This window comes from Sorex araneus, chromosome 5, assembly GCF_027595985.1.
Source record: "Sorex araneus isolate mSorAra2 chromosome 5, mSorAra2.pri, whole genome shotgun sequence".
Lineage (NCBI taxonomy): Eukaryota > Metazoa > Chordata > Mammalia > Eulipotyphla > Soricidae > Sorex > Sorex araneus.
This window is the reverse complement of record NC_073306.1, coordinates 38,582,626-38,596,949: the sequence shown is the minus strand read 5'-3', so window position 1 is coordinate 38,596,949 and position 14,324 is coordinate 38,582,626. Positions and strand designations below refer to the sequence as shown.

The following is a 14,324-nucleotide window of genomic DNA, read 5'->3' as shown; positions in this document are numbered from 1 at the left end:
CCCGCGCCGCAGGCCTGCAAGTTCCGGCATGCCCGCGCTCATCCCGGGGGGTGGGGGGGTGGCTCCCCGCCCCATTAACTCCTTAGGGCCTGGGAGACTCTGGACTCCCCAGTCTAGAAAGATTTGTGTCCAGCTTGTCCTGACCTCCACCGGCTTGGGGTCAGAAAGGAATGTGGTCACGTGGGTCTTAAGGGAAAAACAATGCATTTCCAAGTCCTCAGATCTGTGCTCAGCTCCTCCCACTCCCCCGGGGACCCACTCTGGCTGCGACTGGAAGGCTCCCTCCCAAAATAACAGCCCTGTCCCAGCTTCAAGGAAAAGGGAGCTATGAAGCATGATGACTCCGTCCCCCCACCGGGGGAGGAGTGGGGGCTCCTGGAAGAAAGCAATTCAATCATGGCAAAGCTGGCCGGCGGTTGAAAGTCTGGCCAGACTTCTGGGCCGCCTCCCTCTGTACATATCCCAGTTGCCACCACCTCAGGGTAAAGGCAGGGAAGGGCCACTGGGCTGGGCCACAGAGCTGAGAAACAAGGCCTGTGGCTGAACTTTGTGATCTCAAGACTCCACCCACCAAGCTCTGAGGCCAGGAATGTCTGAGAAGGGGGGGATTCCTCATCTAAACTGAAGATTCTGCTCCAGATGGGAGCGAGGGCCACACAGAGAAGCTAGTTCAGGAGTCCTTTGGGCAGCCACATCTGCCTAAGCTTGGAGCCCCTTGGCCATCTGCCTCTTTCTTCCCTCCTGTCCACGGGGGTGTGACACTTTACCTCTAGTCCTGTGGAAAGAGCTATGTCTGGCACATAGGCGTGGGGAAATAAATACATTGATGTGAATGCAAGATGCACAATGGCAGTTGTTGCTGCCACAGGGAAGGCGCAGTTTCCCCAGGGCTGTTCACAGGATGGTGGCTGTGGTCCCGCCAGGATGAGGTCAGGGCTGCTCAGTCCTGGCGGGCCTCCCTCCACGCTGTTGGTTTTTTTTGTTATTGTTGCTCAGGGGTTACTCTTGACTCTGCACTCAGGAATTATTCCTGACGGTGTTCCAAGGACCATACGGGATGCCAGGGATCAAACCCAGGCGGGCCGCGTGCATGGCAAACACCCTACCCGCTGTATTACCGTTCCGGCCCCACATCCCTCCACACTGTACAGTCCTGGTTCCTACTCCTAGAGGGACTCTGGAGAATGGGGCAGCTGGAGGTTGCACATGTTCCCGGCACTGGGAAGCTAGTTCTCTGGCCGGAAGCGGGAAGGATGGCTCTTCCCTGCATTTGCTACTCCCAAGGTAGCAAATGCAACAGTCTCCCCAATGGCGATGTCTCCTTGTGCTCTGGGCCCGATTCTAGTTAGCATTTTCAGTCGGTTCAATTAGGTCTAATTATCCACTCTGAATCACTCAGGCCCTGGAGAGGTTTATAACTGGGATTTCATGCATTGGAAAGCACCAAAGCACAACGAAATATGTGGAGTTGACCAATGGGTGGGTTTAACTAGGAAGGAGATTATCACTCCAGAATCAGAAGGATGGTGAAAGCCTAATGCCAGGGAGCTGGCTGGGAGTAAGGGAGAGGCTGAGCTCCAAAGCTGGAGTTAGTACAGTTGGCATCTTACAACCCTAGCAAAGGTCTGAGTGCTGAGGGGCCCAAGGCGGCCACAGAAAAGCTTGTTTTGAAGCAGCTGCCTTCAAGGGGCTGTGTCTGTGGGCAGACTGGTACTTTGATAGCACCCTTAGTCTTTCCCATTTATGATACCAGATTTAGATCCTGAGGTAGTTGCTCAATTCCACCCAAATCTTCAACATCCAGGCTGAATGAACACAGAAAAAGCCACTTTCAGGATCAGTCTCACAGCAGGTAGATGAGATGGCCGGATTTGCTCTGAACAGGCAATCCTCACTCTGGGAAAGGCTGCTGAGGTCTGAGGTAGAGGCAGGGTAACAGGCCCATTCCAAACAAACCTAACTCCTTTCTTAATGCAGATTTTAAAAAACAAAAAAAGCAAATCTTGGGGCTAGATAAAATAGTGGACGAGGTGTCTGCCTTGCATGCAGCTAACCCTGGTTTAATCCTCTGCACTGCATATGAGCCCCCAAGTACTACCAGGAGTGACCTATCTCTGAGCAGAGCCAGAGTATGCCCTGAGTATGGGCTGGAGAGAAAGAGATTCGGGTTCTTGCCATGCCATATGATTTGATCTCTGGCATTACTTGAGAATTGCTAGGAGTAAGCTTTGAGCACCACTAGGTGTGGCCTAACCTCCCCCATCAAAAAAAAAGCACAACAAAAAACCCAAAACCCCCCACCCTCCCCACACATACACACAATCAAGAACAGAAAAAAAAAAAAAAAGAGTAAGCCTTGAGCACAGCTGGGTGTGGCCCAAACTACCTCTCCCTTCCAACCACCACCACTACCTCCACTGCAAGGCCCCCTACTCCAAAAAATAAAAAAAAACCCAAAACAAATCTTTGTCACAAGTTTGTCCTCAGAGGAGGCCCTGGCTCAGACTTTCAGTACATGCATGAGAAGGTGAGGAAGACATGGTTAGATTTATGTAACAGAATATAGGTAACTCAAGAGTTGACATTCAAGTTTGTGAGAAAGGTAGTGAGGCATTAAGACCTACAGGGTTGCTTACTTGTCCATAATCCAGGGCATCAGAACAAGATACACTGAGAACAGGGCTGGTTTTATTTTCTGACGGAATCTTTTTTAATATAAAATGACGATAAAACACATCTCAACCCCGTGACCTGCCAGCACGCCTTGTTTTTACAAGATGCATGCTAGGCTACAAGACTACACAGCGAAGAGTCTTTAGGAGCATCCGGTGGGAGAAATAGAAAAAGCAGATCCTAGGGGCAGCCCCAAAGCTGGGATACATCCTGGAACACTAGAGCAGTCCTTGTCTTTTCAGATCCTCATATGTCTTCTTATTCACAACATTCCCACTGGAGTCTTCGTACTCTTCCTAAAAGGGGAGGGAATACTGTTAGTGACACCTCTTAGGAAAAGCACTTAGAACCAAACTCTAGGTACCTGAGCACACACTGGTGTGATCTGGGTCATAATCTCATGCCGTGAGATTGGTATCCACCTAAAACAGCCTTTCTTAACTGAGGGTCTGTGAGAGAACTGAGTCATACTGCCATAAGGCAACTGTTGTGTGATGAACTAACCTCTCCCTGGTCATCCAGACGGTGACAGTTATGATAGAAACGTGGGACGGATGAGAAAACAGTTTACTCAAATCAGTTTCTGTATTTAAGATGAAAAACTCTGGCTGAGGGGCCAGAGCAATAATACAGCAGATAGGGCACGTGCCTTGCATGCGGCCGACCTGGGTTCAATCCCTAGTATCCCATACGGTTTCCCGAAGCCATCATGAGTAATTTTTTTTTTTTTTTTTGCTTTTTGGGTAACAACCTGGCGTTGCACAGGGGTTACTCTTGGCTCTGCACTCAGGAATTACTCCTGGTAGTGCTTGGGGGACCATATGGGATGCTGAGAACTGAACCCGGTTCGGCTGCGTGCGAGGCAAACACCCTACCCACTGTGCTATCGTTCCAGCCCCAAGTAATTCTTGAGTGCAGTGACAGGAGTAACCCCTGAGTATCACCAGGCATAACTCCAAAACAAAAACAGACAAAAAAGAAAAACTGGCTGAGGGACGGGAGAGATGGTACAGACGGTACTCCAGCTTGATCCCTGGAGCTACCTAGGGTCCCCTGAGCAGCACCAGGAGCAATGCTTGAGCATACGGCCAGGAATAGTCCCTGAGCACTGCCGGATGTGGCTTAAAAACCAGAAGCAGTAGCAGCAACAAGAAAACAAAACAAAAACTAAAAAACCCTGCTTGAGAAAAGGTTGACCTAAGACAATCTATTTCAAATGGCTCCCAAGAGACCCAGGTCTCTCCACTTTCAGAGCAGCTGTGCTCTATTTTCATTTCTATATACAAGTAGGAACCCACACAAGGCTCCGCTTTGATGCCCAGCACCACACAATTCCCCAAGCACCGCAGGAATCAGCTTCCAAGGGGCATTGAGCCAGGAGTAGGTAGGCCCCAAGAACCACTGTGTAAGCACTCCCCATCAGATAAAAGAAATAAAATTTTAAAAAATTTAAAAAAAAGCTTTGCTGCTAAAAAAGAACACTGAAATATTTGGGATGACATCTCAAGTCCAAGGTCACCTCATAATCCCAGGAGAAGATTCTTTTTCATTACGCTCTCCTCAAGGGACAGCTAACATGATTCAGATTTTCACGTTAGCATTCTCAAGGCAGGACAGACACTGGATACTCCTGCTTGTCATTTCACTTTTTGAGTCACACCCAGTGATACTCAGGGATTCATATGGGATGTGACGGACTGAGCCCAGGTCTGCCGTGTGCAAGTCAAGCGCATTACTCACTGCACTAGAAACTTTCACGTTGTACTTGTTGGGCAGGAAAACCCTTCTATGTGGAAGGGGAAGGGTCACTGGAGGCGACCCCAGGTGTATGCCATCACCCACCTCTGTGTCAGGCTGCCATCGTTCCGATGCCTTCTGGAGTTTCAGCTTGGCCCACACTGCAGGAGAAATGAGAGGCAACCAGGACTGACTAGTATTCTCGGACCATGTGGTATTACAACATGTATCATTACAGCCCCAATAGAAGTCCCCTGGATGATCTCGATTTTGACATTTCTGCCAGTCACAGTCATTTGTCACAGTCCACAGTCAATTCTGGACTAGGCAGAAATGACTAGGCACAGACATTTCTGCCTAGTCCAGAATTTCGAATCTGGACCACTAGGTAAGCAAAAATTCATCAACTCTTTTCTCTCCGTAAAGTTTGGATGAAACATAACCAAGGACCACTCTGAATGAAAATGCTTGAAGAATAAACTTAATATGGTATAACAAGTCTCACAATGGAGATGTTACTGGTGCCCGCTTGAGCAAATCGATGAGCAACGGGATGACATTGATACAGTGATGGTAAAAGAATTCTGACTTCATCAACAAATTATCATCCAATGAAGAAGAAAAGGTGAAGACATCTATAGGAACTACCATTCTTCTGAGTAGATTTCACTCTTCTTTGAGTACATGCATATGCAAGACAGGACGAATAAAAAACAACCTGAATCTCCAAATGATATCAGGCAGGTACTCTCAGGACAAATGGCTACTTGGAACAGACTGGACAGGCCCAGTGCTCCAGGGAGGAGACAGATAATACAGAGGATTTGTTTTCATAGAGCCAATCTGGGTCCAATCCCCAGCATGCTCCCCCCGACTCCTACCAGGAGTGATACCTTAGCACAGAGCCAGGAGTAATCCACCAGGCGTGGCCTCAAAACCAAGCTAAAACCAAAAATAGGTAAGAAAAGGCACAAGAGAGATCAATGGGCTGAATGCTTGCTTTGCCCATGCAGGAAATCCAGGTTCAATCCCTGTATCACATGATCCCCTGAGCACTGGTAGCAGCAACCCTGAGCATAGAACTGAGAGCAGGCTCTGAGCACTACGGGGTGTGGGGCGCACCCCCCTTGTCCCCTCCCCACCCTCCGAAGCTGCTTCATTAGCTCTGTATGGCTGGCATACATAGGAGTCTCAACAGCTCTTGCTAACTGCTTAAGGTTAGCTGGTCTTCAAGCCAGACTTGAAGTGTTAAGTATTAACAGGCAAACCCCAAAGGAATGAAGTCTTTGATTTCCTGTACTATTAGGTCTCGGAGTGGTCCCAGCGGCAATCAGAAACCCAGCCCAGAGTGATGTTAAAGTACTGGAGACTGAATGTGCACTCAAGGCTAGGAAGGTAGTTTAAAGGGCTAGTCTGTGTGCCTGCAAGCAGAGGCCCCAAGTTTAAGTCCCCTGAGCACTGCTGAGCAGAACTCTGGTGACACACGCACCACTTAGTGCAGCTGCTTTGCAAGTGTATGGTCACAAGTCCAATCCCTGGCATCCCAGCACAGAGCCTCCAGGTCCACAGCACACTCATCAAAGTATCTCTGGGAGTAGCCCCTAAAGCACTGGCTGGAGCCCCTACCATCCCCTCCGAAAAAAGCTCTCATGATATTTTTCATTTTGTGTGATGTACCTCCAACGTACCAAACATGTGCTCTAACAATGAACAGCAACCCAGCTACTTTTCCCATTTTCTCAAAAAAGAAAATGTATGTAGATTTACTCTTCAGAGAAATCTGAAAATAATTAGAAAAGAATGCATCACCTTTGAGCAGCAGTTTTGGTTGGTTCTCTGAAAGTAAGTGAAGCAAAGCCACTGTATTTCCTGTTTTTGATGGGAGAGCTAACCCAATAAGACACAAAGTAAGATTTTAGAAAAACAATTGCTCTCATAAGCAATGACCCAGGAGCTCCTTAAAGTGTTTAAATCTCAGGACCAGTGAGCTAGCTCAAAATGCTGGAGCACATGCTTTGCTTGGGAGAATCTTGGGTTCAATTCTTGGCACTGCTGGGCGCAACCCTTGAACTCTGAGCTGGAAGTAGTTCCTAACCTAAGTACCACCAGGTACGGCACCAAAACAAACAAAAAACCCAAAAAAAACCCAAAATCCAAACCCACCCCCATTTAAGTGTTCTCTTTCTCTCTCTCTCTCCAGGTATGGTAGCACTGCACTGTATCACTGTCGTCCCATTCTTCACTGATTTGCTCGAGCGGGCACCAGTAACGTCTCCATTGTGAGACTTGTCACTGTTTTTTTTTTTTTAAACTGTCCAGACTTTGTACTTTATTATTTATTATTTTTTTGCTTTTTTTGGGGGGTCACACCCAGCGATGCTCAGGGGTTACTCCTGGCTTTGCACTCAGGAATTGCTCCTGGCAGTGCTTGGGGGACCATATGGGATGCCGGGGATCGAACCCAGGTCGGCCGCGTGCAAGGCAAACGCCCTACCCGCTGTGCTATCGCTCCGGCCCCCTTGTCACTGTTTTTGACATATCAAATACACCATGGGTAGCTTGCCGGGCTCTCTGAGAGTGAGAGGAATTGGCTGCATGCAAGGCAAACACCCTACCTGCTGTGCTATCACACACACACACAAAAAACCCAAATCCCAAACCACCCCTATTTAGTGCTCCCCCCATCTCTCCACACCTGTCTCTGAGTCATATCACCAGTCCTTTCATGCTATTGTAAAAAAGACAGTACTCCCTAGTGAAATGGTAAATACGGACCAAGACCTAAATGAGAATCAGGAGAGCTTCAATTCCACAGAATTCTTTCTTAGCTGTACAACTTACAGTATGTGGTGGGGGAAATAGAGTTTATGGAGAGACAGTACAGAAGAGGTCCGGTGTGGGACCGAGAGAAAGAGTGCAGTGCCTTAGTGTGGCTGCTTTGCAGGTGTATGGTCATACGTCTTAATCCCTGACATCCCACTAGTGCCCAGGCAGATCCTGGCAGCTGTGTTACCTGTGACCCCAGTGCCTTGAGGGCATTCTGTCTGCAGGCAGTATGTGCAAAAGGGTATGACCCCCCAATGAACACCATAACCCCAAAATGTGTGAGCATCATGGCCTAAGTATTCTAACACTACAATCAGATGTGTGACTGAGGGCAAAACCACTGTGAAAAATGTGTAAGAACCATATTCAGGTGTGTTTGCACCCCCATTACTGCAAGGGAGGGAGGGGTGAGATTAAAGAAAGCTATCTGAATAGCACCGTAGGGAAAAAGACTACTGCAGACCAATCATGGGTTTGATCACCTGGTTTCTGCTGACCTATGAGCTATGTGACTTCAAAGAGCTACCAGACATCTGAAAACAGTCAGAAACCACCTCACTGGGTATCGGGAAGATTTATGCCCACTCACGGAGTTCATGCTACACTGTAGTCAAATATGCTCACAGAAATCTATCTGTATTATCTTATGAAAAACCCTGAGAGAGCTGTGAGGTAGATATGGTATGAAGACTCTCACCTAACAAATAAGGAAATCTTGGCACTCAGAGAAGTAAGCTGTTAGGTAAGCAACTGCCTCTCAAAGTCAGCCTTCTGGGGCCAGAGACATAGTACACAAGAGAAAGACTCGTCTCTTACACACAGCCATACTGGCACCCTGAGCACAGCCAGGAGTGATTCCTGAGTGTAGAGCATGTGGACTAAACCCACAGCACCTGTGGCCCCAACGCCAAAGCAAGACAAAAACAAGATAATCTCCCCCAATAGATTAATAGACCAAATATAAAGACTGACATATTCAACACCCAAATTTTAGTAAGTGGGGAAACTATCTTAATCTCCTGGAAGAGAATAAGCTATCAGATAAGGAAAATAGGAGTGACTAATAAAATTATAATGTTATACTTAAGTACACAGAAAGCTGACAAAATACAGCATAAAATTGATTAAGATGAAAATGTCAACAATCCCTGTTAGAACCCAAACCAAATAGCCTATAGAGACAAACATTTCCTTCCACGTGGTGAACACAAATCACTGACTACGCATGTTGACACAAAGACAATCAATATATTATAACATATGCTATAGATGATCACTTTTTTGTTGTTTATTTGGGTAATATCCAATGATGCTCAGGGGTTACTCCTGGCACTGCACTCAGAAATTACTCCTGGCAGTACGCAGGGGGAACATATAGGAAGTCAGGGATCGACAACATGCAAGGCAAAAATGCCTACCTATTGTACTATTGCTCCAGCTCAATAACAGATTACCCATAGGTAATATTTGTGTGTGTGTGTGGTGCTGGGAATTGAACCCATAGCTTCGCAAGGCTTGTGTCCTACCACATTCTGGCCCTATTCTTCAGATATCATGTATTTTACTTCAAAGGCCAAGAAGAAACAGAATAAAAATAGGAAAAATAGGCTGAGGAGAGCGCACCAAGAGCTGGCGCACAGGCTCTGGCAAAGGAGTCCGGCCCCAGCACCGTGTGCGTCCTCTCTGCGGGCAGCGGCCCAAGCAATGTGCCGGGAAGTCTCTAAGCACACCAGGGGCGGATCAAAAGCCCAAAATCATGGTTCACAGTTGCTTCAGTCAATTAGAATTAAAAGGTTTTTTAAAAAGAGATACCTTAGTTTCTGAAAAACAAAAAACAATATTTTAATGAAGTTCTAAATATAATGGACCAATAATAGATATTCCTAAGGGACTCCTAACAGCATGACTTCTAGTCCTAAAATGGCAAATAAACAAGAAAATTCTTGACTAAAGACATAAAAAGGAATAAACAAAATCACATAAAGTATTAATAGGAAAATGGAAATACCATGGAAGTCAGATAAGAGTTCTTTATTACTTTGCAAAAATAAATGAAGTAATTGTAGGCACTATTAAAGAATCTCCACAGTAGTTACTCTGTATGCAGTAATCTCTATCTAGTTTCAGAGAGAAGAGTACCTTGCACATAACCCTAACATTTTAATGTAGCATTAAATTAATCCCAACCCATAAGGCAGGCTTTGATCCCTAAACCTGAGAGGGTCTCAAAGCAAACTGACAGAGAACACATCTTTTAAAATCTTTCTATTTTTTTTTTTAAGGAAATTGGGCCACAACTGACAAAGCTCAGAGGTCTCACACACACACACACACACACACACACACACACACGGAAACTTTTACATAGAGACGGGCACGCGCCCATGCACACACAGGGAAACTTTTACATAGGATCCTAACAGGCTACATAAGGGCACTGTAAAAGAATTACTTTTCAAACAATATGAAACAATCCAGGAATGCTATTTTATCCAGCACTGATGAAATAAATAGTGGTAACAATGGTGCAAATTTGCTTTTCTGAACTGTCACTGTCACCCTGTTGCTCATCGATTTGCTCCAGCACTCAGGTGCCAATCTTAAAATCACTGTAGAGGCCACTGGTCCTGCTCCCTTTATCTTTTACTTTTTCTGGTGCTAGGAACAGAACCCAAAGGCTCACGCAACTGAAGCACACGCTTTATTGCTGACATATTCCAAGGCCTGCACTGTTGCCTTCATTTTTTTTCAATTTTTCCTAAATTTTTATCTATTTATTTATTTTGGGGGTCACACCCAGTGATGCTCAGGGTTTACTCCTGGCTCTGCACTCAGGAATTATCCTTGGCCGTGCTCAGGAGACCATATGGGATGCTGGGATATAACCCAAGGGGTTGCGTGCAAGGCAAACCCACTGTACTATCACTAAAAAAGCAACATTAGGGGGCCTGGAGAGAGCACAGCAGGAAATACACTCTGGTCTCACCAGATGAGCTAAGCTGAGCACAACTGGCTCTGACCCCCAAAATAAAAATTAAAAGGTTAAAAAAAAAGAAAACCCCAAACAATATTCAGATGTGACCAATCACAGGATTCTAATTAACACAGGGCAGGGATGGGGCCACACATGGAGTTTCAGAGACTCTGGCTAAAAGCCGTGTTCTATATTCAGCATGGGGCATCCTAGAAGGAAAAAATAACCAGTATTCCATCTCATGTCTGCAAAACCTAGTAACTGAATGGCTTGTTACAGCTTCCACAAATCAACAGCACTGCTGGCTGGTCTGGCAATGAAGCCTACTTACAGGAGACGGCATCTTCGATCTGCGTCACATTAGCAAAGTGGGCAGTGTTGGGGATGCCCAGACACCTCATGCCATGAGCATGGCGCCATTCCTGTGAAGAGAGAGAAGGGGACGTGAGACGAGCACTCAGCTCTCCCTCCAGTGTCCTAACCCGCCTCTGCCCCAGATTCCACCTCAATGCAGCCTTACTCCTGCGGTCCACGTGTGCACAAACAGCTCGCTGGAGCTGATAAGATGCTATTTCAAAGTAACATTGCACTGTTTGCTTCACTGGTTGGTTTATAAAGCCTGGAATCCACATCCAGTACTTCTTCAAACAAAATTACTTAATTTTTTTTTTTTTTAAATTATAGGGGCCACCGAGTCTGATGCCTTGATGCTGAGGCTCAGCTTGAGACACAGAACCATCCAGCGTGGTGCTCAGGGTTCCATGCAATGCTAGGATTGAACCACATGCCTAGGATGTGGTCTTCCTACCACCTGAGCTCTCTCTCTGCAGTCCCCACAGCCCAAAGTGTCAAGGCAAATCACAGATGGGAGTGTAGAGATAATACAGAGGGTAAAAGATTTGTCCTGCTTGCGGGCAACACCCAGGTTCAATCCCTGGCATCACGGTTCCCGAGCACCACCAGGAGTGATTCCTGAGTCCAAGAGCCAGAAGTAACCCTGAGCAATGCTGGGTATGTCTTTCCCACTGCACCCCCCCCCAAAAAAAAAAAGAGAGAGAGAAAGAAAAATCACCTCTCACGCAAACCCTACAATCAGCGCGTATAAGAGGTTCAATACAGGCAACAGCATCTTCCCAGGTAAGAGACTGTTTTTTCCATCAGTAAAACCTAGCACTCACAGACAATAAGGATATACTGCCATAAAGACAGTGTGGCTTAGGGATGGTAAATAGCATGGCATTTATCCTGGATGATAATTTACTGGTGATCATATCAAGAAAGCTGCAGAGACTACGGAGGGCTGAGAGCTTTCAGAAGAGCCCCAGGAACAACCAGCAAGACGTGTGTCTGAGGGAAGAAAGGACTTCATATATATACATTGCCATCCTGGGTCTAATCTACCAAAAAAAAAAAAAAAAGCCTCTTCCATTCTGGACCATGTCAAGTATTAAGACCTGGAGGTAGAAACAAGGGTGAGCCACTCACTGGCGTACTGCCCAGCCAAGCCCTGTCTCAGGAATAGGTTAAGAAACATCAACCCTTTCTTTTCTTTCTTTTTTTTGCAAGGAGGCAAAGGCCCAGGGAGTAAGGGACGAGGTATAAGATGCTTGGAAAAAGACAGAAAAAATACAAGAAGCAAGAGAAAACTGAAATGAGGTTCACATATCAGAGCAGCAGAATATTTCCACAAAGTATTTCAGACCACATGCCTGACTTTCTCTTAAGCTACAGACCGGAGGTTTCTGAACCTATTTGGCTTACCAACTCCTTCTAAAAACAACAACAACAAAACACTCAGGGCCGGAGCGATAGCACAGCGGGTAGGGCGTTTGCCTTGCATGCGGTCGACCCGGGTTCGATCCCCGGCATCCCATATGGTCCCCCAAGCACCGCCAGGAGTAATTCCTGAGTGCAGAGCCAAGAGTAACCCCTGAGCATCGCTGGGTGTGACCCAAAAAGCAAAAAAAAAAAAAAACAAACAAAAAAAAAACAAAACACTCAGCACCCACCTGGAAACCTACCTCCTTTAAGTAAACAAACAGAAAATGCCTCCCAATTGCACCCGAGATCCTCCTGCCTCCCTAGATTGTTCCATGGCCCTGGGGAACAGCAAAAGGGGTGGGGGGCAGGGCCCATGGAGCACCCACTTTGGGAACCACTATTCCAGACACAACTGGTCCACCCTCCTCTCAGACTGCTCCAATCTTCTCTCAAAGACTCCAGTTCCATCCACCAATTTCAAGAGTTCCTTACAGCAAAGTGCCGCTGAAAGGCCTTGGGCCCTCGGTAGGTATAGTTTCCACAGATCTCACAGTTGTAGTTGATATTCAGGCCGTGCAGCTTATACAGCCAGTAGGGAATGGGCTGGAAGAAATCAGATAAGAACAGCATTAGAATCTGCTGCGGGCCGTAGCTGCTTCTTGATGAGAAGAGGGAGAAAGGTGGCAGTGCGGGGACTCACCTTTCCGTCCCAGCCAAGGGGCAGGTTCTTCGGGTTGTAAATAATCTCATTCTCTTCGTCCTCACTCTCACTCTCACTGATCTGCTCCTCCTCCTCCTCTTCTCGCTCTTCTCCTGTCCTGGCCTGTTTGCGCTGCACATTTTCATGGGTGAGATGTCGCTGCTCCTAAGTCAGGTCCGTAAATGAAAAGGAAAGTCAGAGAAAGGGAGTGCAAAACAAGCAAAAGTTCCTATTTTCCTGGAAGCCTTGCACCACCCCCATTTCTTTCTGTAGTCTAAAGGGGAAGACTCTCCTAACAGAACTCTCATCTCCGTTGCAAAAAGTCAAAGATTGTATCATTGGCCTGAATCACTCAGCTGAGACCACAGAGCAGAGAGTTTTCCCTCTTGAACTATCTCCTGAAACAGTGTTTCCTTCCTCTCCTCAACTGTTACTACCTCCACTCAGCTGACAACCTTCCAATTTGCTTTTGAGTCCCTCATTCCTGGCTGGGTTCTATTTTGTCACCAGATTTCTCCTCTTAAAAAAACATATAAAAATAAGCAAAAACTGGGGCCTGAGTGATAATACAGAGAGCTTTTGCCTTGGATACCGCTGACCTGGTTCGATCCCTGGCATCCCATATGGTCCCCAGAGCACCCACAAGTAATTCCTGAGTGCAGAGCGAGGAGTCATCCCTGGGCACTGCTGAGTGTGACCCATAAAGCCAAAAATAAATATTCATAAAAGGAAAAAATACAAATATGTGTCAAATTCACATTCATGTGTCAAGTTCATTTCCTCACCTTTACATCCATACGGAATCACCACATGGTGATATCCACACACACCATCAGTTACATAAACACTGCTGGAAACCTGTGAATTATTCCAGCCACAGGGAGGCTCTCTAAACTTTAAAAATATTAGAAAATGTTGACGAATAATGAAAATGAAAGAAAAAAATAAAAAATATTTTTTAAGTGCTGCTGGAGCTAGTACAGCAGATAAGTGCTTGCCTTACACACAGTCGGTTAATCTGGACTTGAATCCTGGCACCATGTATGATCCCCTACCAGGAGTGAACCTAAACACAGAGCCAGTAGTAACTCTGACAACCGAGAGCTGTGGCCCCCCAAAAAACAAAATTTTGAACATCATTGGATAAATATATTCTCGTTATATTTGATTAGTAGTTTAGTTTAGGCCTGGAGCGATAGCACAGCGGGTAGGGCGTTTGCCTTGCACATGGCCCACCCGGTTCGATTCCTCCACCCCTCTCGGAGAGCCCAGCAAGCTACCGAGAGTATCCCGCCCTCATGGCAGAGCCTGGCAAGCTACCCGTGGCATATTCGATATGCCAAGAACAGTAACAAAAAGCATCACAACGCAGATGTTATTGGTGCCTACTCGAGCAAATCGATGAGCAACGGGATGACAGTGATACAGTGACAGTGAAATAAAACAAAGCCTTATAAATTAAGAACATATATGTAGCCGCAGTGCCATGCCTGCCCAGGAGGGGAAAGGCGTGGCGACCGCCATATTATGAGGACCACAGATAAGAGTTACAAGCTTGCAATGATCCAATTTCTGGAAGAAATTTCCCTGGACTTAGTTGCTAAAATACAGAAATCCAAAACATCATTTCTCTTCACAGCAGGTCTGACTCTA

General features: G+C 46.4%; 1 protein-coding gene across 1 annotated transcript in view; it reads right to left on the bottom strand.

Moving 5' to 3' along the window:
- Positions 1–2,668: 2,668 nt before the first annotated feature.
- The window catches only part of SF3A3 (splicing factor 3a subunit 3), a 32,860-nt gene continuing 21,204 nt past the window's right edge, over positions 2,669–14,324 (bottom strand). Inside the window, exons 13-17 of the mRNA XM_055140542.1 lie at positions 12,672–12,836; positions 12,464–12,574; positions 10,542–10,632; positions 4,516–4,571; positions 2,669–2,969 (exon numbers count right to left, since the gene is read on the bottom strand). Of these exons, the coding sequence (XP_054996517.1) occupies positions 2,892–2,969; positions 4,516–4,571; positions 10,542–10,632; positions 12,464–12,574; positions 12,672–12,836 (501 nt within the window). The 3' untranslated portion in view covers positions 2,669–2,891. The remainder of the gene's footprint in view (positions 2,970–4,515; positions 4,572–10,541; positions 10,633–12,463; positions 12,575–12,671; positions 12,837–14,324) is intronic.